The sequence below is a fragment of the Hoplias malabaricus genome, chromosome 15 (assembly GCF_029633855.1).
Source record: "Hoplias malabaricus isolate fHopMal1 chromosome 15, fHopMal1.hap1, whole genome shotgun sequence".
NCBI classification, from domain to species: Eukaryota; Metazoa; Chordata; class Actinopteri; order Characiformes; family Erythrinidae; genus Hoplias; species Hoplias malabaricus.
In genome coordinates, this window is record NC_089814.1 from 16,458,460 (window position 1) to 16,483,996 (window position 25,537).

The 25,537-nt window shown below is 38.3% G+C and overlaps 1 protein-coding gene across 2 annotated transcripts; it reads left to right on the plus strand.

The window, feature by feature from the left end:
• The first annotated feature begins 384 nt into the window (after positions 1 to 384).
• esrra (estrogen-related receptor alpha) lies at positions 385 to 23,065 on the plus strand. 2 transcript variants are annotated; one of them, XM_066645597.1, is made up of 8 exons: positions 385 to 716; positions 4,536 to 4,633; positions 9,779 to 10,165; positions 13,645 to 13,761; positions 13,918 to 14,031; positions 14,830 to 14,997; positions 16,299 to 16,568; positions 18,474 to 23,065. In XM_066645597.1, exons 3-8 carry the CDS (start codon positions 9,784 to 9,786, stop codon positions 18,725 to 18,727), a joined length of 1,305 nt encoding a protein of 434 aa, XP_066501694.1. In that variant the 5' UTR covers positions 385 to 716; positions 4,536 to 4,633; positions 9,779 to 9,783; the 3' UTR covers positions 18,728 to 23,065. The 2 variants fall into 2 exon arrangements, with proteins under 2 accessions (XP_066501694.1, XP_066501695.1); XM_066645598.1 differs by lacking the exons at positions 385 to 716; positions 4,536 to 4,633 and adding an exon at positions 4,966 to 5,130.
• Positions 23,066 to 25,537: the final 2,472 nt, after the last annotated feature.

Below are 25,537 nucleotides of genomic sequence, written 5' to 3' on the forward strand. Positions count from 1 at the left end.
ATAAAGTTTCCTCAAGGACTGCAGAACGACTACATAAAGAATGCAAAACAATTACAAAAAAGTCAGATTACTGAAAGACTACAGAAATACAACAGAATGACTACAACATTTTTTATTAAAAGTTCAGATTATGAGTGACCTCTGAAAGCCTGGACGACAGAACGACTTTCAGCCAATGGGAAACAGACTATTGTCCAATCGGGGGCAGGAGGCGGGGCTTGACTGAAAATGAGTGGGAAAACAACGACCGCGGTGTGGGAAGGACGTAACGGAGAAAAGAAGGAAAAGGGAGGAGAGGAAGAGGAGAGGGAGGGGAGAGACGGACTGTGCGTAACCACGGTCTCACTGGCAGCGGCGGAAGACAAGGATCGAGCTTCCAGTAGCAACAGAAACGGAAGAGCTGAAGCACACGGATTTAAATCCGTCTGTGGAACGTGCGACGGACAACAGAGTCACATTCGTGGAAACGGCGCAGTGTCCGTGAGTCTGGAGCCCCTTCAGAATCACCCTCTTCTTTCTCCCCCGCTCCGTCTCCAGTACTGCTCTGCATCTGCTCAGTTAACCGGACCGTGGGCTACGGTGGTCCACAACTCGTGACAGCTGCAGCATTGGATTCACTGTTGTGTTTCCCTTGTTCCCCCTCTGTCTGGGATTGGCTCCGCGGTTTCACCAGCTCTGTCTCTCATTCTGTCTCGAGGAGTCTTCCCACTCATTAGGTGAGTAGGGGATCAAGGGGTCCGCTCCAAAGCATTATAGACCACTTTTACTTTAGTGTCGTGGTTATGTGCTTTTGGGGAATGGGTTTACTCATACTAGACGTTTCAGTGCTAAATATAGTTATTATAATATTCCCTATTGTTTTCTTTTAAACAAATTGTATACAGAATTGCTAAAAAGTCACACACAGCATTTTGAGATTAAGCTTGTTCGATGTTGTAATCTACACCTTATCTGTCCTCTGATTGTGTGATTACTCCCAGTGTCACAACTCTTGCCAGTGAAAGTATAGGCTGGTGAACATTTCTGATGATGGCACCCAGTCCTTCTGGAGCAAATGCCTGCTAAGTATAGCTTAACTAACTTCTGTAAATTGGATAACGTGTGTTAATAGCTTGCTAGCTTAAACACCCCCCTCCCCACCAGGAAAGCTTGATTTATGAACGTCTGAGCTTCAGTCTATGAAGTTAAAGCCCAGCTGCATAACAACAGTCTATAGGGTGAAGGGTGAGGGCAGTTAGCCACACTCATTAAAGCGAGGAGGAAAGTCCGCAGTAGGCCAGCAGCACTTTGCTGATGCCTGACCTTGATCGTGTTGTCCTAATCCTGGTCCATAACATTGTGTCAGCGACTGAGTGGTTTTTTTTTCCAACTACATCAGTCATGTCGCATTTCCCATTGGCCTTCAGTTGCAGTCTTAAAATAAACCTCCACCACACGTCAGTTCATCAGAGGCTACTCAGGCACTCAGCCTTTCAGAACCGTAGTAGTTACCAACTGACTTGTTAAAAAAGTTTATTTCCAATTCTCTTAGGCATACTCGGTATCTCCTTTACTTGTGTTGGCCTGATTCAGTTACTAGGCTGATTTCAAAGCTCTTACTAGATAACCGAGGCTGCAATCACAGTTAATCTTTTATACACCAAAAATCCTAGGACTGTTCTGTCAGCAAAATTCTTATTGTACAAGAATAGAGGCATATAGAGGTCACAAGTCCAGAAGCTTTAACTTCTGCCCAGGAGATATCACCTCGGTATAATACCAAAATACTGCTTTAGTCTATTTATGTATTTCCATGATTGTCTCTAAAAACACATATCTGTCCATTCATTTCTGTAAATGTTTCAAACACACATCAGTTTAGCACAATAAAATCACTTTATAATAACTAACATTAAAAGTTAGGAACATGTTTAATTTGTCCTTTACAGTTATCATTTTGAAGACACATTTGTTAATTCATGGGCAGTAATGCAGTTCTCGGTGCACTGCATTTGCTTAAAGCCTCTACTAACTTAACTTTGCCATAAGACCTGTCACTGAACCACTGGTTCAGATCCAGTGAGAGGAGGTCACTGTGCTCCCCATAGAACTGGAACTGAGAAGGGAATCCCAGCTCTTAAGAAGTTGTAAGCCACTTTTACAAATTAACCTTTCACCGGTCAGGACTCACTTCACAAGGTCACCTTTTGAAGTCTGCTTTGGCAGTCTTTGCTACATGCTCACGTTGCATGTGTACTGTAGCCAAAATGCAAAGGCTAATAAACAGCACTTATCTTCCATTTCTCTCTGCTGGGAATCAGTTTTACAAACTGGGCTTCAGATAACACAATCAGTCGATCTCTAGGCCACTGTGCCTCTACTTCATGCATGGCGCCGTTGGACAAAGGGTTTTTTTTTGCTTTTGTTTATTTGTCTTTCTTTAAACAAGTGGTCTGAGAGGGAATCGTAGTATCATGTTTAGTTCTAAAGGTTTATGAGTTTGGGTCAGTGGATGATCAGTATTTTTGTCAGGGGTGAGTTGTATATATGCAGGTTGATTTGTATATTATTTTATTTATTCCACTGTTATATTCATGTCTTAAGTAAATTATTTTGTACTCAAATGAGCATTTCTTATGACTTGCATGTTTCCCCTACATTCTTTAAATAAAACAAAAGTCAAAATATATGGCCATATATTATTAAGGAATGTGCAAAAACAACACTCTAAGATCAGTCACTTTCTGGAGATCTCTCCTGAGAACTCTCACCTGTTCATTACTGTATATCAGTGAAGTTGAATAATTTAAGCCTCTTTCTTTAATTAGATTATATTCCAACACTGTGTAATCATGCTGCATATTGGATGATATTAACACAAGGTTTTTCAACTGAGTTAAACTTAAGTAAGTCAAGTTAAATCCACGGGTAATGGCAGCTCTTTAAGGTTATTTTTTCAACCAATTGCATGTCATATATTATCAAGCATCTGTAGGCATCCATATAAAATTGTGCAACAAACATTTACATATAGACGTAAAAGTCCAGATAAATGCTATAAAAAATGAATATTAATGAAAGAGTTAATTAATTCATGTGTTATTAGGGTTAATGTTTCTTAAGGTCTGGTCTTTTGTCTGTCATTCTAATTGTACTGTACGTCAGTGTTCTTTGTGTATCTCTTTAAACCTGGTAAATTATCACCCAGGTACATTTCTCCATGCGATAGAGAGTAACTGTGTCTGTCCTTCAAGCCCTCATGTGACTTTGACCTTTGGAATGTGTCAGAGAAGGGGGGGGTTGGTTTATTGTGTGCAGAAATGAAGTGAGAGCGTATGTCCTCGCTACGGGTGCAAAGATTGTGTGAATGACAGTGAGTGAAAACAGCAAATGTTTGCCTGTGAGAAAGACAAAGAAATATTTTCCCAATCTGTCAGCATTTTTTCCTAATGGCGTTGATGGGGAAGACACAGGCCTGGTAGAGTGTGATAGACAGAAAAGCAGAAAGGCAGGCAGCCTATTAATGGCTGAAAATCAGACAGCCACTGATTCTGCTTGCCATGAGGTATAGGGCCACAAACTGAATGGTACAACGCAGTGTTTATGTGGATACAGTGAGTAGATCAGTACATACTTAAAGATGGGTAATGCCATGAAAGAAACATACAGTAGTTTCTTGAAGAATATTTTTTATTGTATTTCCCTTGTCAATTGTATATAAATTATTTGAGAGTGAAGAATCAATTATAAGGGACCTTCAAGTAAAGTATAATTTCTTCATCAATTTAAAAGTTTTCCTAGAACCTTTACATGACACCAGCACATCTCAGCTACAAATACTGTCAGTTACAAAAACACTCTCATCTATTCAAGGTTTTATTGGGGAACTGAAAATGTTTCTGCATAATGCAAATAACTTTTCTTGTAAGGTTATTATTAAGTTTAGGAAACACAGCAATACATCCTCTGCCTAGGAATATAGGCTATATTTATTATTCATATGCATGTAAATATATACCCAAAAGATGGCAATTACCAGTCACCAGCTGATTGTCCAGTATGTTAAGGGGATTTCCTCAGTTTCCATGCATTAATAAATTTAAAATATTTTACTCTTACTGGCTTCTTTCTAGGGATGCATGACAATATTGGTGTCATATAGATATTACAATAAGTGTCAATAATTGTTTAAAAATATCAGCATATTTAGACGTCCACAGTATTTGACATTTGAATAAATAGTATTACTTCTGGAAGATCAGAACTGTAAGGCAATGCTCGGCTACTTTACTAACACACACACACACAAACATATATATATATATATCCTGAACTGGATAAGCGGTTACAGAAAATGAATGAATGAATGAATGAATTCATGTGTGTGTGTGTGTGTGCTTGTTAGTATGCAGTAAAATATCAGAAAATATTGACATTGGGCCAGATTTCCTATATCAGTGCATCCCTATACTTCAAATGTGTATACATATATGAAACATTATGCACTTTAATAGTGTTTGAAATTCGTTAATCATATATTCTCTGATATCTTACAGGGTTCTTGATGGGCAAAGTGAACTGACCCGTTGTGACATATTTGAAATCAAAAGGAAGTGAGAGGTTCACACGCGAGGCTGAAAGCAAAAGCAGAAAGGTAAGCAATTTCTTCAATTAACACACCAGCCTAAAATATTTTGGGATGGGTCCTGTTAGGAACAGACTGAAGTAGTGAACGACTCGTTCTCTATTGAGCAAGGTTTGTAATCTTATAGCAACCTACTTGAGTAAATCATGTCTTTTGTTGTAACTGAACTGTATTGAGTTCAGTGTTGTAAAGGGCTCCAGAAAAATGTTAATCCCGCTTGAACAAATGAGGCATATTTCATGAAAACTGATAATATCTGCTGCTCCACCTCTCCTCCCTCTTCAAGACAACCAATGACCAACGACGCGTTTTCGACTCCATGTGGGGGAAAAGTGAAGTTCAAAATGCACCCAACACAAGTACATTCCAAACGGCTTTAGGGCAGGCTTTAGTGGCTTAAAACAGTTCAGTTTTCGCTCTTTGAGAGTTTCATTGCCTCTGGAGAGTCTTCATAACGGCGAGAGTGAAGAAAATCGCTGAGCTGAGCTACCTTAAACAAGGTAGAGGTAAGTTCTGTAATGGATCTGGAGTTGGTTTCTTATTGGAAGTCGCAGTTCCACCTTAAATGCAACTGTGTCTCGGCAGTTACTCGTTGGCGCCTTATAGTAGCTACGGCACCATTTAAGGTGGAACAGAAAATTGCGTTTTAAACCCCGTGTCAGCCTCATGAGGCAAGTTAGCAACCATGGTGTGCTAAGCTAACTCGGCTAGTTCGAATGAGAATGGGGGCAGCCGGGTTAGATAGCTATCAGCTAGCACGTTTAAAACGTAGCGTCTCTGCGTTTCTGGACAAACTAAAAAGGAGGATTAGTAAATATGGGTTATTAGAAGATTCAGGACCTGGCTATAACCAGAAGTGAACGGAGTTACATTGGTAGGGTATGGTATTTGTCAAAACTATACACTGTGCTATCTATTATGAAAAACAGCACGTCCACCATTGAATATCAGAGTAAATAATCAGCCTTTTGTCAGTGGGCTTTGATCACCTGTTAGTGCAAGGGACCCTCTGTGCGTCTCCAGCTTGATCTCTTCAGGCGCTTAATACTCTGGACTGACACCTTTTTAAGCTTCCAGGTTTTGTATTTTGTAGAGTTTTTTCCGCAGATGTCAGTACACAGTATTAATGCAGCAGGATATAACAAAGATGACCACAGACCTGCATTTTAATAGCACATCTTCCTGTTTATGTCCTGTTGACGTGACCCAGCCCTTACCAAATATATCTGTGATGATGCAGAAACTGTAATGTGTCTACAGCGCTGAGCAATACTTAATACTGTAATAGTATGTAAGGTTTCATCATTTACAAATCTAGAATGTTTCATATTGTGTACTTAATACATAATATGCCTTGTATACTAGTATTACATTTCACAATATTTTGGTGTATAATTCAAAATGCATGTAAGAATTTAAACAATACATACTATAAAAATATTTGTTCTTGTGGGTGGGATTATGCTATGTTTAGAAGGGGATACTAAGTGTTCTCACATGCATTTTTGATAGTAATATGTAACACTCGGGTAATATGCTGTAATAAACTATACTAAGATACTTTAATCCTGTAGAAATTATATTACTAGAAATATTTTTCTCGGAGGGATGAAGGAATATGTAAAGACGTTCTCTCATGTTGCCTCCTTAAAACCTTGATAAGTCATGGACTTCAATAGAAAACATCGCTTGCACTCCACTTTGTTTGAGCTTATGTGCCTTCACAACAATAAATACTACTGTGTCATGTCCAGGTTGGGGTGTGAAAGGAGGGGGGATCAGGGTGTAATGTCAAAGTTCAGAACTTGCGCAAGCGATGGAGCACAGATTGTAGGCCAGAGTGTTCAACTGACTCAAAGCATTGGGCCATGGTTACACTTTGTACACTGCCCAGAGTTACACCATTTCACTAGAGATCAGGGGAAGAAGGGTACTAAAGATCTCTTTATTCTCCATGAACCTCTCTGCCCCCCAAAGTGTATCTCAGTCTCAGAGTGTATACTTCTACTCCAGATAACACTGGAGACACCTGTTGTCAATTCTTTTTGCTCATCAAATGCCTAGCCAGAGCACAGTGACCTCCAAATATCAGTTTTACTATTGGCTTCAATTCACATAGCCGTATAAATGATATATGGGCAGTTGTGGTGATCATGTTGTAAACATAAAAAGACTATGCCCCATGTAAGATCCTTCATTTGGTCCATCAGAAGATTACTCTAACCCAGTGGTTCCCAAAGAGGTGTGGGAGGGGGTGCAGCTGGGGCAGAGCAAGGCAAATGAATGAGGCTTGTGGGCACTAATAGCTCTGTGTGTCTGAGTGGGAGGGTTGAGAGTATTATCAAAAAAAGGGAATATTACAGAAAGTATTTGGGACCCACTGCCCTAACCTCACTCACGCATCCAATTAGAGGGCATGATTGTATGTTATATATTAGATTAAATAAAATATGTTTTCCCTTAAATATTTAATAATTGATATGAATATTTTAAAACACATCTCTTTTTTTAAAAAACATCCTGCAGTATTTTATATTGTTCATTTGCCTTTTTGCCGTCCACATTCCAAAGACAAAAAAAAACATTCACATTTCTACTTTAGATGTTTACCTTGCCTTCCATCTGAAATTTTTAGTAACTTGGAGTGTCCTTCCTTAGACTGTCCAGTCAACTTGAAAGGTTTTTGAAAAGACCCATTAGCCCATTTGAGTTTTTTTTTGATGTTTCAAATTTTCTGCTCATAGAAGTTATGATTGGTTCATCACAGAGGCATCCACATGATATTAAAAATATATTGTGCCGTCCTTTGAATTTTAACTTGAATGTTAACTTTGCAAACCGTGGAAAAATTTTAATATGTTTTGTTTTGTTTTGGTTTGGTTTATTTTTTTGTGGGTGGAGGGGTTTGTCACAGGATGGTTATTACTTTTAACATCACATCTATTGTTGGAAGAACCTTCTATTTTTAGTATGTGGGTAAAAGAGCAAGTTTATTGCTTTAGTACTTCAATGCCTTTGATGGCTAATAGTGGAAGTTAATGATGACAGACGTGCATTATTGAATGGCTGAATGTTAGAAGGGGCTGACCTCCATGGACTTTGAGAATAGTAGCCATGTGCCAAATTTACTACACTCCATTTTATGTGTCTTTAGCTGTCATTAGCAGGTGCTCTCGGTGCAGAACTCCGGTTGGAGACTTATTTATATTGCACAGTGTCATATTTGGTATTGTTTTGCTCTCAGTTTTGAAAGTGAAAGATCAGCTAGGGAGGATGAACTGCGGGTTTTTTAGAATCACTGGGAAACTGCCTGTCTCTGCTTGCCTTCTTCTTCTAGAGGTATAATTAGAGGATTGTCTCTCCTCTGCTTTGGATTAATGACCCTAATCTAGAATGGGCGGAGGCTAAGGTTTTGGGATTATGGGCAGAGTGTACAGAATTCAGTCTGTTCTGCATACGCAGAGATGGCTTGCTAGAATTACCCTGGTAATAATTTGAATGAATCTTAAATCTGTGTAATTTTTAATGGCAATTAAAGGAATACAATGTAAGATTTTGCGTTTTTGTCTCCTTAGCACCCACTACCTGCTGCTGAGTGTATTTCATGTTTACAGTACTGTCGTGACATCAAGTCTCACACACACCTCTCTCTCCCTCGCTCGCTTGCTCACTCACTTAAACACGGCTCACTCATAACTGGGTTATAACACTGTCCTCAACAAAGCTTGGGTTTCACCGACACAAAGTGTAACTTCAGTCATTTTATCCACATAGCAACCGGCAAACAGCATTCATTACCAAAATCAATGTCTAATGTGAAAAAGTGAGCTAATCCGGGTAAATTTAGCAGCTGCAAACCCTTGCTCACTGCTCAGCAATTCTCAAAAACTGATTATTACACTTTCGTCAACAAAACTATAACTAGCACATGAAAAAAGGGCAACAAATACTTACTGCTCCAACTTGTGTGCTCATGTCTGTTTCAGCTCACTCTAATATGTAAATTCAGTCCAGTATTGTACAGCGACTCTCTTTCTCTCGCTCTCTCTCTCTCACTCTCTTTGATTTAATGTCCATACAAGAAATATTGAGCTAGATTCTTCTTGTAGCTGTACAGCAAATTCACCAGTGTTAAATCAACACCATACGTGTAAAAATGTAAACTTGTCAACACTCTGTGTTAATTTAACACTAATAGTGTTGATTTAACACTGATGAATTTGCTGTGTAGGCTAACATTCATCTGTGAGCTATGTGCGGTTAAGCGTTACCCATTTCCAGCGAGAGTCCTCCATGCCGTGATTCAGAAGTTACTTAGTGCAGTAAACCAGAAGAGGACCCGGCATAGCCGCAACTGAGGCTGTATTCTCCCTATTACAGCTCCATGGAAGATTACAATAGTTTAAAAGTTGTATTTTTAAGGTAGAAATACTACATAGTGTTCCATTAATCATTGCTGTGTAAGCTACATTGTGCAGAAATGTGAATGATCTGCTCAGCATGAGCATTTATTTATTTATTTGGGAAAAGATATTTTATGTAGAATGTAACTCCCAAACCCTAAGGGTCTTTCTTTCTGTCTGTCTACTGTATCTGTCTGTCTCTACATAGTGTTTTAGGTTCTTAAAAAGAACTATAAAAATTAAATTTATTGTTGTTAGTAGTAGTTGTAGTAGTAGTAGTAGTTTTTCATCCCATTTTTGCTGAATATTCACCCAATCATTAATCTTCTCCAGTCAGTTTCATAAGCTGATTGCAGAACACCCTTCATGCGCAATGCCACCAATGTTGGCAATGTGAGGGCAAACTTGTGCTTTCTCCAAGACATGTGATGTCAATTACCACTTCTTTATGGACTGCCACTAATGCAACATCAGTGGACATCAGTCTCCCAGTGATAGGGCCAAAAGCTGGGCCACTCAGAAGTCCCATTTCATGATTAATTTATTAATTTTGTATAATTTACTGTAAGTAGAGTAATTGTAGTTACTTATAAGTCTAATGCTAACCTTATTTTTTATTTTATTTTATGTATTTATTTTTTTTATTTCATGAGAGATACCATTATGTGATTTTGGTGTAGATAAGTTTATTATACAAAGCTTTTGCCGCCTTGCCTTAATTTCCCTTGTTTCTCCTTCTGTCTCTCTAAAGGTGTCATGTCTTCCCGAGAACGGCGCTCTGATCTGCACATAAAAGCAGAGCCCAGCAGTCCGGAGGGTGGAGGTGGAGGGGGCAGAACCAGTCCAGGAGGTGCATCCTCAGATTCCTCACAGAGCGGTGGAGGAGGTGCACGGGGAGACGGTGCTGGACGCTACTCCTCACCAACATACAGCCCAGCTCTCCGCTGCCACTTCAAGGAGGATGGGGCTGACGCAGCGGACGAGGGTTCCACAGGCAGCGGGGGTGGACGCTGCAAATACACTCTCAGTACCCTCCCCAAAAGGCTGTGTCTGGTGTGTGGAGATGTAGCCTCAGGCTACCATTATGGAGTGGCCTCCTGTGAAGCCTGCAAGGCTTTCTTTAAGAGAACCATCCAGGGTGAGTACACCCTGCCGTCATATCATTTAACAAGCCTATTTAGTACAGGGGACCAAGCAAACACCGTTTTGGTTTAAGTTTAATCATTTTAAAAGTGTTTGATAAAGAGAATACTTGTTTAATACACAGATCAGCCTCAACATTAAACTCAGGTGAAGTGAATAACATTATCTTAATTACAATGTGACCTATCAAGGGGTGGGATGTTTTATGCAACGAGTCAAGAATCAGTTAGAGTTAATGTGTTGGAAAAGTTATTGAGTATAAGGATCTTTGCAACTTTGTCAGTGGCTAAATGGCAAGGGTTAAAGGAATGGATCTGAAAAACCCTGAGACATCAGGTCTTATGGGGTTTTCCTGGTATGCAGTTATTAGTACCTTAGTAGTTCAATTAAGGACAAACTTGTGAACTGGTGACAAGCTCATGATGCTTTAAGGCTGATGCACATGGGGAGAGAATGCTAGCCTGTCTGTTCTGATACCATAGAATAGCTAATGTAGCATCTATTGCTGAATAAGTTAATACTAGTTACGGCAGAAAGTTGTCAGAACAATGTGCAGTTAGCTGTTAATGGCACTCAGTTACTGCAGAATGGTCACATGTCTACGGAGTACATGAGAGCAGCAAAACTGAATCATGGAGCAGTGGGAGAAGGTGGTTTGGTAGGATGAAGCAGTGTCATGCTTGGGCTGTTTTGTTGGAAAACCTTAAATCTTGATATTCATATGGATTTTGTTTTTGCAAACTTTGTTTATTTTTTCAGACCAAGTACACCCCTTCAGAGCAAAGGTATTATCTAATGGCAGTGGCTGTTTTCAGCATGATAATGTGTCTTAAGACATGCTAGAAATTGTTTAAATGTTAAATGTATGTTTTTGAGAATTTGTGGAAATAAACTATTCTAATACATAGAGGCCCCACCTCCCAACTTGCAGGATTTAAAGGATCAGTATTAGGCAGGTGGTTTCATGTTATGGTTAATTGGTGTAAATACATATATTGTGTTTCCTGTCTTGCTGTTTACTGACAATTCTGACAAAAGCTATGTGGATACAAATTAGTGGGGTTAATTGTAAAAAGCTAAAATATTCAAGGTAAAGTTATTTAATCCTTGGGCCTTTCCGACCTGAATACTTATAGCAACCATGAATATATTGCTATATATAATGTGGAAAATCTACTGTTGAACACAAAATTCTAAGGGAAATGTCAACAAAAGAATTTTACTATATTTCATTTACATTAATCTGCTAACTATCATGACAATAAATCTGTATATTACAAATATTAAAAATGGGAAGACAAAGTCTTTTATTGCCTTCTTTCAGAGGGTTAGTTTTAATGCCTTGTTACAGATAAATTTTACAGTGTGGAAGTTGTATTTTAGGCTGGCTAACTCCCACAGTGGGTTGTGTACATGCTCAAATGGTGCTACAATTAAGCCACAAAGAAGGTGAAAAAATAATATAGGAGTGAATTCTATTTAACTGATTCTGCTTAGTTTAACTACACAATTACAAAAACCCTTATAATAAAATTATTTTATGGCTTAAACTGGTGAAATGTATAGGGGCTAAAGAAAATGTATAGGTATTGAATGGGCAGAGAAATATAGATATTTCTACATTTACAGATGAAGCTGCCTATGGTTATATAAAAACGTGATTAAAAGCATATTAGACTTAAACCTTTTTAAATATGTTAAATATCTAAATTACATTTTACCTCATGTTAGTTTGTAAATCAGTCTTCCTATTTGTATTGTTTCTGTGTTTCATCTGCCTTGGTCTTTGCAAATTTGTACATAAAAATAAATAAATAAATGCAGTTAGGCTTTAACATTAAATAGAATTTCTCATTATTCACCTGCATCATACTTTATTAACACGTCTTGACACACACTTAACAAGTGGTGCACAGTATACGATACTAGAAAAGTATCTCAATACTTTGTCATTAAAAACGGTACAATACCCCATATAATAAGTACTGGTACATTTAAGGAGTGTTTTAAAATAAGATAGGTATTTCCTACGAGTGCCACAGGGGGGGCAGTGCGCCCACAGAGCTTTGCCTCCTCGCCCTCACTTAATGATTTTGCCGCTACTTTTAGCTACTGTTCAGACCTTCTAGTGAGTTATTTAAAAAACAAAAAACAGACTAGCACCAGCGAGTTTCTGTACAAACCTTAACTACTACTTAGAGAGAAATGCTGGTAGCACAACTCATTAGAGCACAGGGACTGACCGTGAGCAGGAGAGACAGCTTCCTCTCTGTGGCTTCTCTGCTCCAGAGAAGGAGCAGCATAGTCACAGAGATCAGTGTGATTTGACGGCTGAAAGCTTCTGTATACATTGTTGTTTATTGTGACTTCTTGCTCTTTCTTTTTAGTTTGGCTTTCACCCTGCAGTTGAATATATTCAAATGCCATATTGAACTTGTAAGAGAGCAGACTACTTACGGACTGGATTGGGAGTGAAATAGCTGTGTTCTTCTGTGCTAAACAGAGGAGAATATAAATGCTGCTTTTTATTTAATTTATTAGTGTTTTATATAAGTTCTGGACTAATGGGATGACTTGTTATTTTTATATATACACTGTAGTAGTCTGCATATTGACACACAAGTTTTAGTTTACTGTGGTTTCCTCTCAGAGTCCAAAAACACACGTTAGTAGATGGACTGACGACTCAAAAGTGTCCGTAGGTGTGAGTGTGTGTGTTGCCTTGTGAAGGACTGGCGCTCCCTCCAGGGTGTATTCCCGCCTTGTGCCCAATGATTCCAGGTAGGCTCTGGACCCACCGTGACCCTGAACTGGATAAGCGGTTACAGATAATGAATGAATCAAAATAAGTGCCAAGGAGGGCTTGGGAGAAAATGTTTGAATACCTCTGTTGTAGAGAAAGTACATAAATTATCCTGATGTTTTAGGTTTTTGCCATGATATTGTTTCAGTATTGGTATCGAGATATTTAGGCAGGTATTGTATTGAAAGTCAGAATTTTGGTATTGTGACAACACTACATATAGCGTTAAAAACTATAACAATATAATTCTTCATTTACACCATTCTCTAGTTATTCCCTGTTCTTTGTTTTGACCTGGTGATGACCAGAATGCAAGAAGGGTCCCAAATTTAGTCTTCTTTAGGCTTCTTTCAAGGGTCCATACTCATGCTCAAAAATGTACTTTCCCTGATATCGTCATCTGGGCTTGCTCATTTCGGGCTAGGAATCAGAATTCTGTAACGCTGTATTGTGACATGTCAGTTGTATAAAATCACTCATTATGTAACGTTTATTTGAATTGAATAAAATGATTAGGTCAGCTTATCTTGGAGGTTTTATCTCTAATATCTATTTACTGCTGTGACAAGTGTGCTTATGAGTAGGACCTGAGAGAAAGAGACGAACCTAAGTCTTTGTACTTTGGTGTTTATATTTATCCTTGCTCCCTGTGTCTGCCGTCCACTTTTCAGGCAACATTGAATACAGCTGTCCAGCATCTAACGTATGTGAGATCACCAAGAGACGCAGGAAGGCCTGCCAGGCGTGCCGCTTCACTAAGTGCCTCAAAGTGGGCATGCTCAAAGAAGGTAATAGGAAATTACAAAGCCCTTTGTCCAGTAGCTGTGCTGTATGACAAACTGGCTATAAACTTGGAGCAGTCTTAAAGTCAAAACTTATTTGCAGAGACATATACTACTTGAATGTTTTGTGTAAAATAAATGTTTCGCATGCTGTGTCTGCAGGGGTACGTCTGGACCGGGTAAGAGGAGGGAGGCAGAAGTATAAGAGACGGCCAGAAGTAGAGAATGCCACATATCAGAGTACTCCAATACCTATAAAGAAAGAGGGAGAGAGAGGTAGAGTATCCCAAACTATTTTACAGCGGTGAAAATATTAATAGGTTTAATGTCTCAGTGAAATATCATGTCGAATGATTCAAGCTGTCTGAACATCGAAATGTGAACAAAGTCATTTACAGTAGTTTGATGGTTGAAACATAGTGACATACATAAACGAACTGTAAATTGTATATTGTATTTGTATTTATAAGGTCATACAATAACTGTTTAAACATATCTTTAGCTAGGGTGACCAGACGTCCTCTTTTTCCCGGACATGTCCTCTTTTTCCCGGACATGTCCTCTTTTTTAGAGTTAAAAATATGTCCAGGCGGAATTTCACAAATCTCCGGGACTTTGTTTTTCTAGAGCTTACATAGAACTTCGAGAAGCGTTTCGTTCACAAACTACTCCGTTTGGTTCGCTTGAGTGAGAAGCCCCCCCCAGAGACATGTCCTCTTTTTCACCATCTAAGATCTGGTCACCCTACTTTATTGGCATAAAATTTTTAGATATCTGGTTCATGTCCCGCCACTTTGAACAATACACAAATAATTCGGAATGAATAACCAATTTTATACCGCATGTAACAGTCAAGACATGTTTACTGGCTGAAAGTTTTATAGTCTCTAAATAATTTGTGAGGTCAATAATCTCAAAAAGACATACTTAAGTGGTTTGCGACTTGGTATGACCTGTTGGTAATTGTCTATACAAGCAGTATTAGTCATGTTGAGCATCTGAATAACATTTTCCAGACTATTTCTATATTACGTGCCTTTATAGAAGTCTCCTGTGTTTGTATGTGGTTTATAGGCTCTCCTAGCATCATAGTATCCCACCTTCTGGTGGCGGAACCAGAAAAACTGTTTGCTATGCCGGACCCTCTGCAACCAGATACAGCCCAGCGCACCCTCACCACCTTATGTGACCTGGCTGACCGTGAACTTGTTGTCATCATTGGCTGGGCCAAGCACGTTCCTGGTGAGAGAGGAAAACTAAGGCAGGAGGGAGGGACAGTCTGAGAGAGGAATAGAGTCGTAAAAAGAATTAAGTTACCACTTCCTGAAATTGTTAAAAGGTTAGCTGGCAAAAGCAGTGGAGGTCTTGTGAATTCTTATGTTTTGATGGCCCTCTGCTCTCCACATTGTTGAGAGAACCTGTGAACCTATATGTGGAGGAACAGGTGACTGAAGAAAAGAGGCTGTATAATTGACAGGAGGTTTCACAGAGAGAGTCCTTTCCCAGAGGACTGAGCTCACAGATTTTGTTTCAGGCTATTTTGTAGAGTGTTCTAAACTTACGCAATAATACACTTGAAGTTCATGCTATAACGTGAGATATTGGCACTGGTGTCTCATCTCATGTTATAGCACGAACCTCGAGTGTATTATTGCAATTATACCACAGTTCATTTTTGCCGTTAGGCTTTATTAGGCTATAAGACGATCGTAGATCGTAGTGATATATATCACACATTAAACAATGCCAAGTTTTCTCTGTTAAAAGTGAGGGTTTTAGAGTATCTCTCCAAAGCTGTGCTGGGGAGCAGGCGAACGAGAGCAACGGAGAAAAAGAGGCGCCTCGACTCGAGTTAAACACAATCAGAGAAACCACACAGACATAGCAATTTACTGTTTTATATATACATATAAAAATAAATTTTCAATGTTCTTTTGTTTACAAATCAGAAAGCAGAATCCACTGCACCATGCTCTGTTACTCTGTACAAAATACGGTGCATGAACGAAAAATTAACCTGTTCCTCGTTGGGTGAAAAAGTCCAGGCACAGCTTTGTCTTGTAAGCGCTGGCATTGTTGCTAGGTTACATGCATTTTGCAGAGTGATACCTGAAGTGCTTCAGTCAGAGGGCCATTATCGTGTAATATTGGCACTCCTAGAACATTTCTCAGCCAATCACATTGCAGGGTCGGAACTAACTGTGGTATAATATGGAGTACTATTGTTGCCCGGCCTTCCAAGTCCCACATGCTTCTAGACCTTACATGTTTATCCTCAAATTTTATTTAATTTGGCTGTTTTTCGTTTTTCCCTTGACCTCTCTCTCAGACTGTGTACTTATCTAACATTTGGATATCAATTATTTATTTATATATTTATTTTTAACTTGTCAGGATTGAAGTTTCGCATCATTAATTATGTTCAATTTTATTTTGGCATTTTAATAGAAAGATTTTCTTACAGTATATTTTAATAGACATTTTCAAGCTGTATTGATGTAATGAAGATGTCCAATTGCTCTCTGTCTCTTTGTGCCATTCAGGATTCCTCTCTCTGTCACTGGCCGACCAGATGTCGGTGCTGCAGTCTGTATGGCTGGAGGTGCTGGTGCTTGGGGTGGCCTACCGTTCTCTAGGCTGTGAGGATGAGGTGGTGTTTGCTGAGGACTTTGTGCTGGATGAGGAAATGTCACGTGTAGCTGGTCTTACTGAACTCAATGCTGCCATCTGTCAGCTTGCACGGCGCTTCAGGGCCCTGCAGCTTGACCGTGAAGAGTTTGTCATGCTTAAGGCTATTGCACTCACTAACTCAGGTGAGCAGCTTTATCTTTACATATTTGGACCAGCAGGCATGATTGTTCCAAAATAGAGAGTGCTGATTGGTTACCTATTGCATTATATAAGCCTGAAATTAATTCTTGTTTAGTCTGCAGTCCATTCCTCTGTAACTATTTCGACTATTCATAGCTCACACTCTATTTTTGGCTGTTTATTTCAGACTGTTAGCTTTAAAACACAATATAGAAATCTTTCAGGAGTCTAATTTAATTTTATACTATTGCATCAGTATCAAAATTGGCAAAATAATTCAAATCATGCAACTGGATTGAACCCAATATTATATTCAAAAAGTTACAAATTAATTAACTTGTATTTATATTTACCTATATCATGATGAAAAGAAAAGTTGGTGTACATATAATATTTCACTTAGTAAAAGATACAGTATTTTAATTGTTTAAAACGCTGTAATTGTTTAAAAAAAAACCTGTACATTCAATATATCCAAAAGAAAAACATTGAGTACAGTTGACCTCCAGGGTTCTGACCTCACATTTTGGAAAGATCAAGAATGATTCCTGTTTAGTAATGGGTTTGATTTAAACTGCTCATTGACATTCACACTATCAACTGGTAGTTTGAGTGTGAGAGCCCCAGGAAATTGTCGATTACTGTAAACAGTAAACTCTATCCCTACCAGTGCTTAGCCCAAAGCCACATTATTTGTTATGCAAATACTAGGAGTTGTATGTTATTGTTCTCTATATAGTTAAGAACCTATGAGTCCCCACAGACCCTGTGTGCACACAAAACAGCAGCTTCCTTTTCCCTATGAACGGTTTGTTTCTATGGGAATAAACCCCACCTGACCCTCCAAGTTCCAGGCGTTTTCCATTTCTGATAATGTAACATTTATTCTTACATTTGTATTTGTCTCTTTCTCATAGAGAGCATTTCTGTAAGTTAAGAATAATAGAGTGCGAATATGAACACTTTGAGGCATGTATTCAGTAGTGATGTGCGATATATTAGCAGCTGATATATTATTTGCCGATATGTGGATTTTTTTAGTTATTGTTATTGGTCTGATATTGGAATTTTATACTATGATATTACAATTGATAACTTGGTGCCTTTTTTGAGCTTGCACATATTCACTGGTGCCTGTAAATACACAGCTATGTCTGCCATGTGGATGTTTTTCACAGTTTCTGCAGAACACTCACATTTCTCTGTGGTGAAAACTAATTTAAAATATCAGTGACACCCAGTACACGCACAAACAGCAGGTTAAACCACAGAAAGTCACTCTCAATCACCACAGTGCAGGAGCCATTTTTATATAAAACATATCTTTGATAAAAAATATAAATGAACTACAACTAATAAACTTAAAAGATAAAATTTAAAAGTACAGAAATTTACAAATACGGAATAAAAGGCTTGTACTATGATAAAAATAATTTGTTTTGCTTTAATCCAATGTGAATTTGCTTTAAATACAAAACAAGAAAATGATCAGCTATTCACATTGGTATTCAATGTTATGCAGATGATTACACGCCACAGTTTAAAAATAAATAAATAAATAAATAGAAGACATTTTAGCTCCTTGTCATTTTGACCCAAAGATTGCTATAGTTTTTCTACATTCGCCTTATATTTATGGCATTTGGCAGACATTTTATCCAGAGAGATTTACAGTTCTAATTATGTTACAGCTACTGTAAGCTAATACAGCATTAGGAGTCTTACTAAAGCATTTTATTGATATATTGTTTCTCTGCCCAAACTGGGAACTGAACCCTAGACTTAAGACAGCTGTGTTATGCCATACACTGATCATCTCCTACACTGTACCAAATGTACATGAGTACACCAGAGTAATTTATTTTATTGGCATGATTAACATCTGTCTCTCTGTCTCTCTCTTTCAGACTCAGTCTACATTGAGGATATAGAAGCTGTTCAGAAATTAAGGGATCTTCTCCACCAAGCTCTGCTGGAGCTGGAAATGCAGCAGCGTCCAGATGACCCACAACGAGCCGGTCGACTCCTCCTCACATTGCCCCTCCTTCGACAGACAGCCAACCGTGCCCTCACCACCTTCTACAGCATCAAAACCCGAGGAGGAGTGCCCATGCACAAACTTTTTCTGGAGATGTTGGAGGCCATGATGGACTCACCGTAGCGAGGAGAAAAATGAACAGGAAAGAACAGATGAGCAAAATTGCAAAGAAGAGACTCAGCAGTAGATGGCATGACTAGTCGTTGTAATAAGATGAAGAAGTTTTTGTTAAAAGAACAGGAAAGGCTAAATGACATATCGCTTTCATAGAAAAACAGAAGCCTCTTCAAAAATGATTCATGTGTGAAATTTGTAGCTTTGAGGGTCATACATAACTTGAGGTACTTACACTGAATGGTCAGCCATGGATGGATTCTTGGATTTTTGTTTTTATATTGAAGGATATATTGGACTGGATTCTTAAACCACACTTGTTTGATACTGGATTGTGGTCATTTGTAGGATAAAATATACTTAAAGTTGAAGCTAGTTGAACTGGATAGCATTGTTAGTAATTGCCCTTAACATACAGCTCCCTTTAGATTATATAGACGAATTTATATAGAACCTTCCATCACTTTTGCTTTAGGAGCAGTCATGTGTTTAAGAATGAATTTAAGAGGAAGGAAGCAACCTTCTCAGCCTCTTTTTATAATTAATGTAGAATGGCTGATTACAAGAAAGTCAGTTGGCCATGAAGAGCTCCCGCTCCTGGCACTATAGTTAAGCCATAGAAAAACTCACCTAACTGCAAATAGTCATTGTTGCAGGCATCTGTGTAAAAAGAGCCATTTTTAACCTATTTAAAGGCCTGCTCTTATCCTTCTTCAGCGGTAGCCAGATTAATGCGCAGCAGTTTGTATGTGCTTGCACACACATGCTATTTAAATTCACACAGCAACATTGTTATGTGGTTTGAAATATATAAGACATGTTAAGGAATATCAACACAGTGGTCAGAGACAGTGTGCCGACAGAGGAGTGTTGATTAAAATATGCTTTCAGCTGTAAGAAATCTGAAGTGGACAAAACTGAGTACACTGGCACTACCAGAAATATCGTATGTGTTCTAACATGCAATATATTTTGAAGCAATATGTATAATTTCACTCAGCAAAGTGCAACAAGTCATCTATTTGTCTCTGCAGAAGGGGCGTTGCCAAGCCTTGTGTTCAGTTGAAGTGTAATAGTGTAGGTGCACAGAAAAGGCAAGGGTTACACAAAGGGAAAGAACACAGATCCTAGACTACAAAATAATGCACTCTCTTGAAGTTTTCTGAATTTGTTCTATAGATTAACTGTCAGAACATCTTTGTATGTGTGTGTGGGTGTTTGTTTCTGCACAGGGTGTGTGCTGTGTCACAGTTAATTGATGATGGTGCATTTAGATCAGGGTAAAAAAGCAACCTCAGCCCCTGTAGACCAGCTGGTTCCATGCTTCAAGCCTCCTGCTGGGGAGAGCGATTTCTTTCCTTTTTTTTGTAATCCACTTGAAAGGACAAAATAAGAATTTATCCTCAAATTGAAAGTTCAAGGTTAGACTTTATGTTCTTCAGGTGACCAATACTGCATTACACTGGCCACAAGCGCAGGGGACAGCATTGAGACTTCTCAAAGCCTAGCCACGAGCTAATGCTGTGTGAGTAATTTCACTAATACTCTAGTAAGACCTCTGCATCCGGAATCCCTGGAGAGACTTGAGAAGGAATGGAACTGTTTTTTCTAGAAGAAACAAACTTGAACCCTCACAACAGATGTGGATGCAATAGATGGCCATCAGTGGTCAGTTTGAACTAGGAGGGAGTGTACTGTGCGAATGAACTGCTAGCCTCATTGGCTGAGAGCAACATTTGATACAACATGAAGAGCCTCGCATGGTCAAAAAGGAGCCCTCTCAGCCTGAGACCATTTTTTAAAATTTTGGTTGGTTTCACTGATGTTTTAGAGCCGTTCTCAGATTGTTTGCGGACGTTTGTCTCGTATTATATGCAATCGCATTCAGAGCCCTACAACTCTGCTACCTTTTTTATTTATTGTTTGCATTTGAAAACTCAAGAGGAGGAAGAAAAGCCAATTGCTGTCCAGGCCAAGGCAGAATAAATAATAAAAATTTAACCACTTATCAATAGTTTTCAGGCTTCTGTGAGATTATAATGTGTCTTCAGGTTGCTTTTCACTGTATGTTTGTAGTAATGATTGTGTGTGTTCATTAAGAATGGTACGAATTACACTTACTGCAGGTATAAAGGAAGTGGCATCCTGTACACAGATAGTTTTCTAATAATGGGCAGCAATTGGAACGTTCATTAGAAAATCTCTATTAACATAACCCATGTCAATGTCAGCTATAAACTTAAATCTTGTTCTGAGAATAACCAGCCCATGGGAAATGGTGTAATAGGTGCTTGAAATTTTGATCCTCTATCATGAGCTGCTTTTCTCATTTGTGTTTTGTTATGTGTTAGCTGACTTGAACATAAATTTTCCATATAATGTTACACTCAGCCTCAGGTTTGGTACTGAAATAAAGCAATTTGTTTGGTTGAATATTACAAAAGTTTATTTTTCTGTTGAATTTGCTTTTCTTAGTTTCTTTCCTTTTTTGTAATTTTATTAACAAAGCTTTGCTTTTGTCTGGGAGTTTAAATGAACTAAATAAAATAAAAAGCCAGGGAAAGATAATGTCTTTTTATGTGAGAATAAAACAGTTTTGTGGATTTCAGGCCCTAAGCAGTGTTGAACACTATTCAGTTTTCTATTTCTATTCTATAAGACATCATCACTTCTGCTAACAGTTAACATTGGCTTGAATTTAGTACCTTGTTTTATTTCAAGTTGTTTCCAGTCCAAGACGACAACCCAGTAATCAACACTAATATGCTCTGTAATTTGTTTAACAAGATGTCTTTTTCTTATTCTTTCTTCCCCTCTCCTCTGCTGTACACTGAGATAAATGTGTGTCTCTCTGTCAGTGGTTCTTGGGATGTCACAGAATGTGTACATAACCATGTCTGGGTCCATTTTTCAAAGAACGTTGTAAAAAATGTCAATGTTTGTGTCAATAATTATAACAGTAATAATAGCAACTATAATAATTATATTGCATTAGTGTTTTCATAAGGATCAGCATTATATGATGCCATTTGTCACTCAACTTTAGAAGAGATTTTGGAGCATCATATAATTTAGAGATCATTTAAGCTCATGGGTAGTTGTTAGTGTGTCTGTGTATATTTATGTAAATGAGCAATACAAGAATTTACCAAAACTATGTTTTCACATTTTTCTGTATAGTGACATACTGTAAATCGAACCTCAGCAGTAAAAACAGTGGTAACAATCCATATGAATAATGAAGCTTATAATAAGGTAAAGAACAAATCAATGTTTGTATTTTAAATATATTGTATTTAAAAGATTAAATTCTATTTTTTACTGAATTTGCTGATGTTTATTAATATTATTTTGTTTTTTCTTTTTGTGTGTGGGTTTCAGTCTAATGATTGTGAATGTCTGTGTGCTTTTTTTTTTTTTTTTTTTTTTTAAGCTTAATAGTTCCATGCTAGTGACTATATTACAGTAATTTGTTCATATTGAATCACTGTGATGAAAAGGCAACAAACACTAAACACCACAGGAATATAGGGGTATTTTAAGAAATTGTAGGTGTCTTGTGTTTTGTAATAAATTAACACGTCAGTATTTGCCATTTGCTCTGTCCTTTGTAATGGTCTTGTGGGTTTGTTTTGTGTTTTATGTGTAAAGTGCAGTACATGGTGTCAAAACATATTTCTGACAGTCATTATGAAACGCTATGAAGAGCTACTTTTCCAAAAGTGTTGTGCAAGAAAGGTTATTTTTGAAAAAATGACTTAATGTAATTGCATATGCTACCAGTATTAGCCCTTATAATTAATTCTTTTTAATCTGTGGTTAGTTTTTCTCAATTCAGGAACTCTTAAAGACTGTACAGTGATATCGAATATATATCAACACCTCCCACAATTCCACTGTGATGGTCTTGTAACTGCTAACTTTGTTCCTCTGTGTGGTCCTCCCTGTTAAAAAAAGCCCGTTCTGCCACTTGATGAAAATAAAACATATGCAAAGTCATAATAATGAGTTACTAAGTAATTATGAGATAATAAGCCATAAAAATCAGTAAGTCAGTTGAGATACTAAGACATAACGAGATACTAAGTTATAGTAAGTCATAATTGTGAGATGCTGATAGCAAGGAGACAGGGAACCATGGATCGTCCAGAGATGGACATGGTCCATTTGGGGTTTTGCAGTGTTTTCAAGGGCAGACCACCAGTCCTTTAACAAAGAGAGTGTTAGACAAAATGTCATACTTTAGTACATTTTCATTCACACCCAAATTTACTGAATTTCCCATTACTTTTTGTTTTTCTTCGTAAATTATTTTTAGTAAACGATTTTAACCCAGCAGTGTTAATATTTTCAACTTAATCATTTAATATATCAGGCCTACTCAATGTATCTTTCATAGTGGTTGGCAATATTTGTATTAGTTCATTTTCCAGAATAAAAATCTCTGTTTATTTAAAGTCGGTTTGAGGAGATTAAAAACTAGTTAGATCTTGTACACAGGAAAGTATTCTGAAAAGTATAGTTAGTGGTGTGCTGATTTTATTAAGCCTGTGGAACTTTTGTATCCTTGCTGACTGGGGTGCTAATTCATAATTATGAACAGGTCAGCAGAAACTATTATTATTATGAATTTTGATAGTTAATGACATTAAATCACAAAATCAAAAGAGATTGCATATCTAATTAATTATGAACACATTGAAAATGCATGCAAATGAGACTGTGGTTATTTTATTTCTTTTGCCTTCAATGTTTTATTTCCTGCTGAACGGTCATACGTGATTTGATTTTTTCTTTTTCAACTAATGTAGGTCCTGATGACTTCATACCAAATAATAAATGAAAGATTAAAGACTTTGTATTTCATTTTTATGACTTACTATATCATTATTATCACTCTCATAATTATGGCTATATCATTATTAATTCTTACTATCATTATTATAACTTAATATTTCATAATTATGATTTAGCATGGGTGGCGCAGCAGGTAGTGTCGCAGTCACACAGCTCCAGAAGCCTGGAGGTTGTGGGTTCGATTCCCGCTCCGGGTGTCTGTGAGGAGTTGGTGTGTTCTCCCTGTGTCTGCGTGGGTTTCCTCCGGGTGCTCCGGTTTCCTCCCACAGTCCAAAAACACACATTGGTAGGTGGATTGGCGACTCAAAAAGTGTCTTTAGGTGTGAGTGTGTGAGTGAATGTGTCGCCCTGTGGAGGACTGGCGGCCCCTCCAGGGTATGTTCCCGCCTTGCGCCCAGTGATTCCAGGTAGTCTCCTGACCCACCATGATGGGTGATAGCAAGGAGACAGGGAACCATGGATGGTCCACAGATGGACAAGGTCCATTTGGGGTTTTGCAGAGTTTTCAAGGGTAGACCACCAGTCGGAATACTCCGGAGCAGTGGCACATGGCACCATGCTCAGTGCCAAGCATTGGCTTGATAAGCTGTTTCAGACAATGAATGCATGAATGAATGATTTAGCATCTCATAATTATGACTTAGCATTTGGCCATTTTTGTTTGCTTCAAGTTGTGGAAATGGGCTTAACCTGTGATCTAGTATGAGTTCTTGCTGGGCTGTCTACCACATCTGACTAGATACTGCACCAATATGCATTGTCCAGCTTGTATAATCTCCTAATAGCCTGAAATGAAATTAAACAACATGGAATACTCTGGAGCAGTGGCACATGGCACCATGCTCAGTGCCAAACATTGGCTTGATGGGTAAATAGCCATTCAACACTGGATATGGGAACAGTGAAACTGCATTCCCTGGTGTAACACATTTCCATTTAATGTCTTTTGAATAAGCGTGAGTGGAGTTGTGATCTATAGCTAATCATGTGATATCAGTTGTTCTCACTTATGTAGCTGAATGACAACATGTCCTCTCAGCAAAGTTCCAATAAGCAATGTAAAGCCTTCCCAGGACAGTAAAGCCTATGTATTTAATTTCAGGGGGAAAATGTTGGATAAACTGGTATCCACAAATTTCTGGACATGTAGTGACATATTATTGTTAGTTTGTTTTTTGCTAATCCACTAGTGAGGTCATCATCAGGTAAATGGTAATACTCCCATCCTGTACATTAGGAGACTTTGTAACATTGGTGTGCGGCACGATGGCGCAGCAGGGATGGAGGGGTGGATCATTAATCAAGACACAATTACTATTTGGTATTTTACCTTTTTAAATGCTAAGCTTATTTGCAGTTTATTATCTTGCTATTTTAATGGAGGTTTTTTGTGCCCATTTGACATTTGGCTGACTATCTGGCCTTTTGACTAGTGCAGGTCTCTCTTTATGTTTTAGGGCACTATTTACGCAACTCAGTGTTCCATCAGAAATCAGGAAGTTGAAATTGTGGTGTCTGCAGTTTGGCTTACTGCCTCATATTAGGTGGCCATTGATAATTAATGATATTTCAATCACAGAAGTAAAGAGGATGGAAAGGGTTAGGAACAAGGCCATAAGAAAGTGTCTAGGGGTGCCGCAGTGTTTAAGTAGCATAGCATGGTATAGGAGAGAGGTACTGGAGTTACCACTCCCAAGTTTAGTTGAGGAATTTGAATGTTCAAAGGTGAGTGAAATTATTTTGTCAGGACTGAAAGATGCAGTGATAATAGCAGCAGCGCCAGTCACAAAAACAGGAAGGAATTGGAATCCGAAAGTGGCCATGCAGGTAGCCAGGAGCTAAGGAGATGTAGAGCTAAGGGATGTAACTGGCCAAGTACAATGTGGAAGGCCACTTCACCAGAGAGAAGGCATAATGACTAATGATGACTAGTTTTATTTGCGAGCAGGAAGAGGAGGCAAG

Bases quoted from the DNA above. Each gene is read 5' to 3' on its own strand.
- esrra (XM_066645597.1), top strand. From the start codon at position 9,784: ATGTCTTCCCGAGAACGGCGCTCTGATCTGCACATAAAAGCAGAGCCC. The intron at 10,166-13,644 runs GTGAGTACACCC...TCCACTTTTCAG, and splicing joins CTTTAAGAGAACCATCCAGG to GCAACATTGAATACAGCTGT. The intron at 14,998-16,298 runs GTGAGAGAGGAA...TGTGCCATTCAG, and splicing joins CTGGGCCAAGCACGTTCCTG to GATTCCTCTCTCTGTCACTG.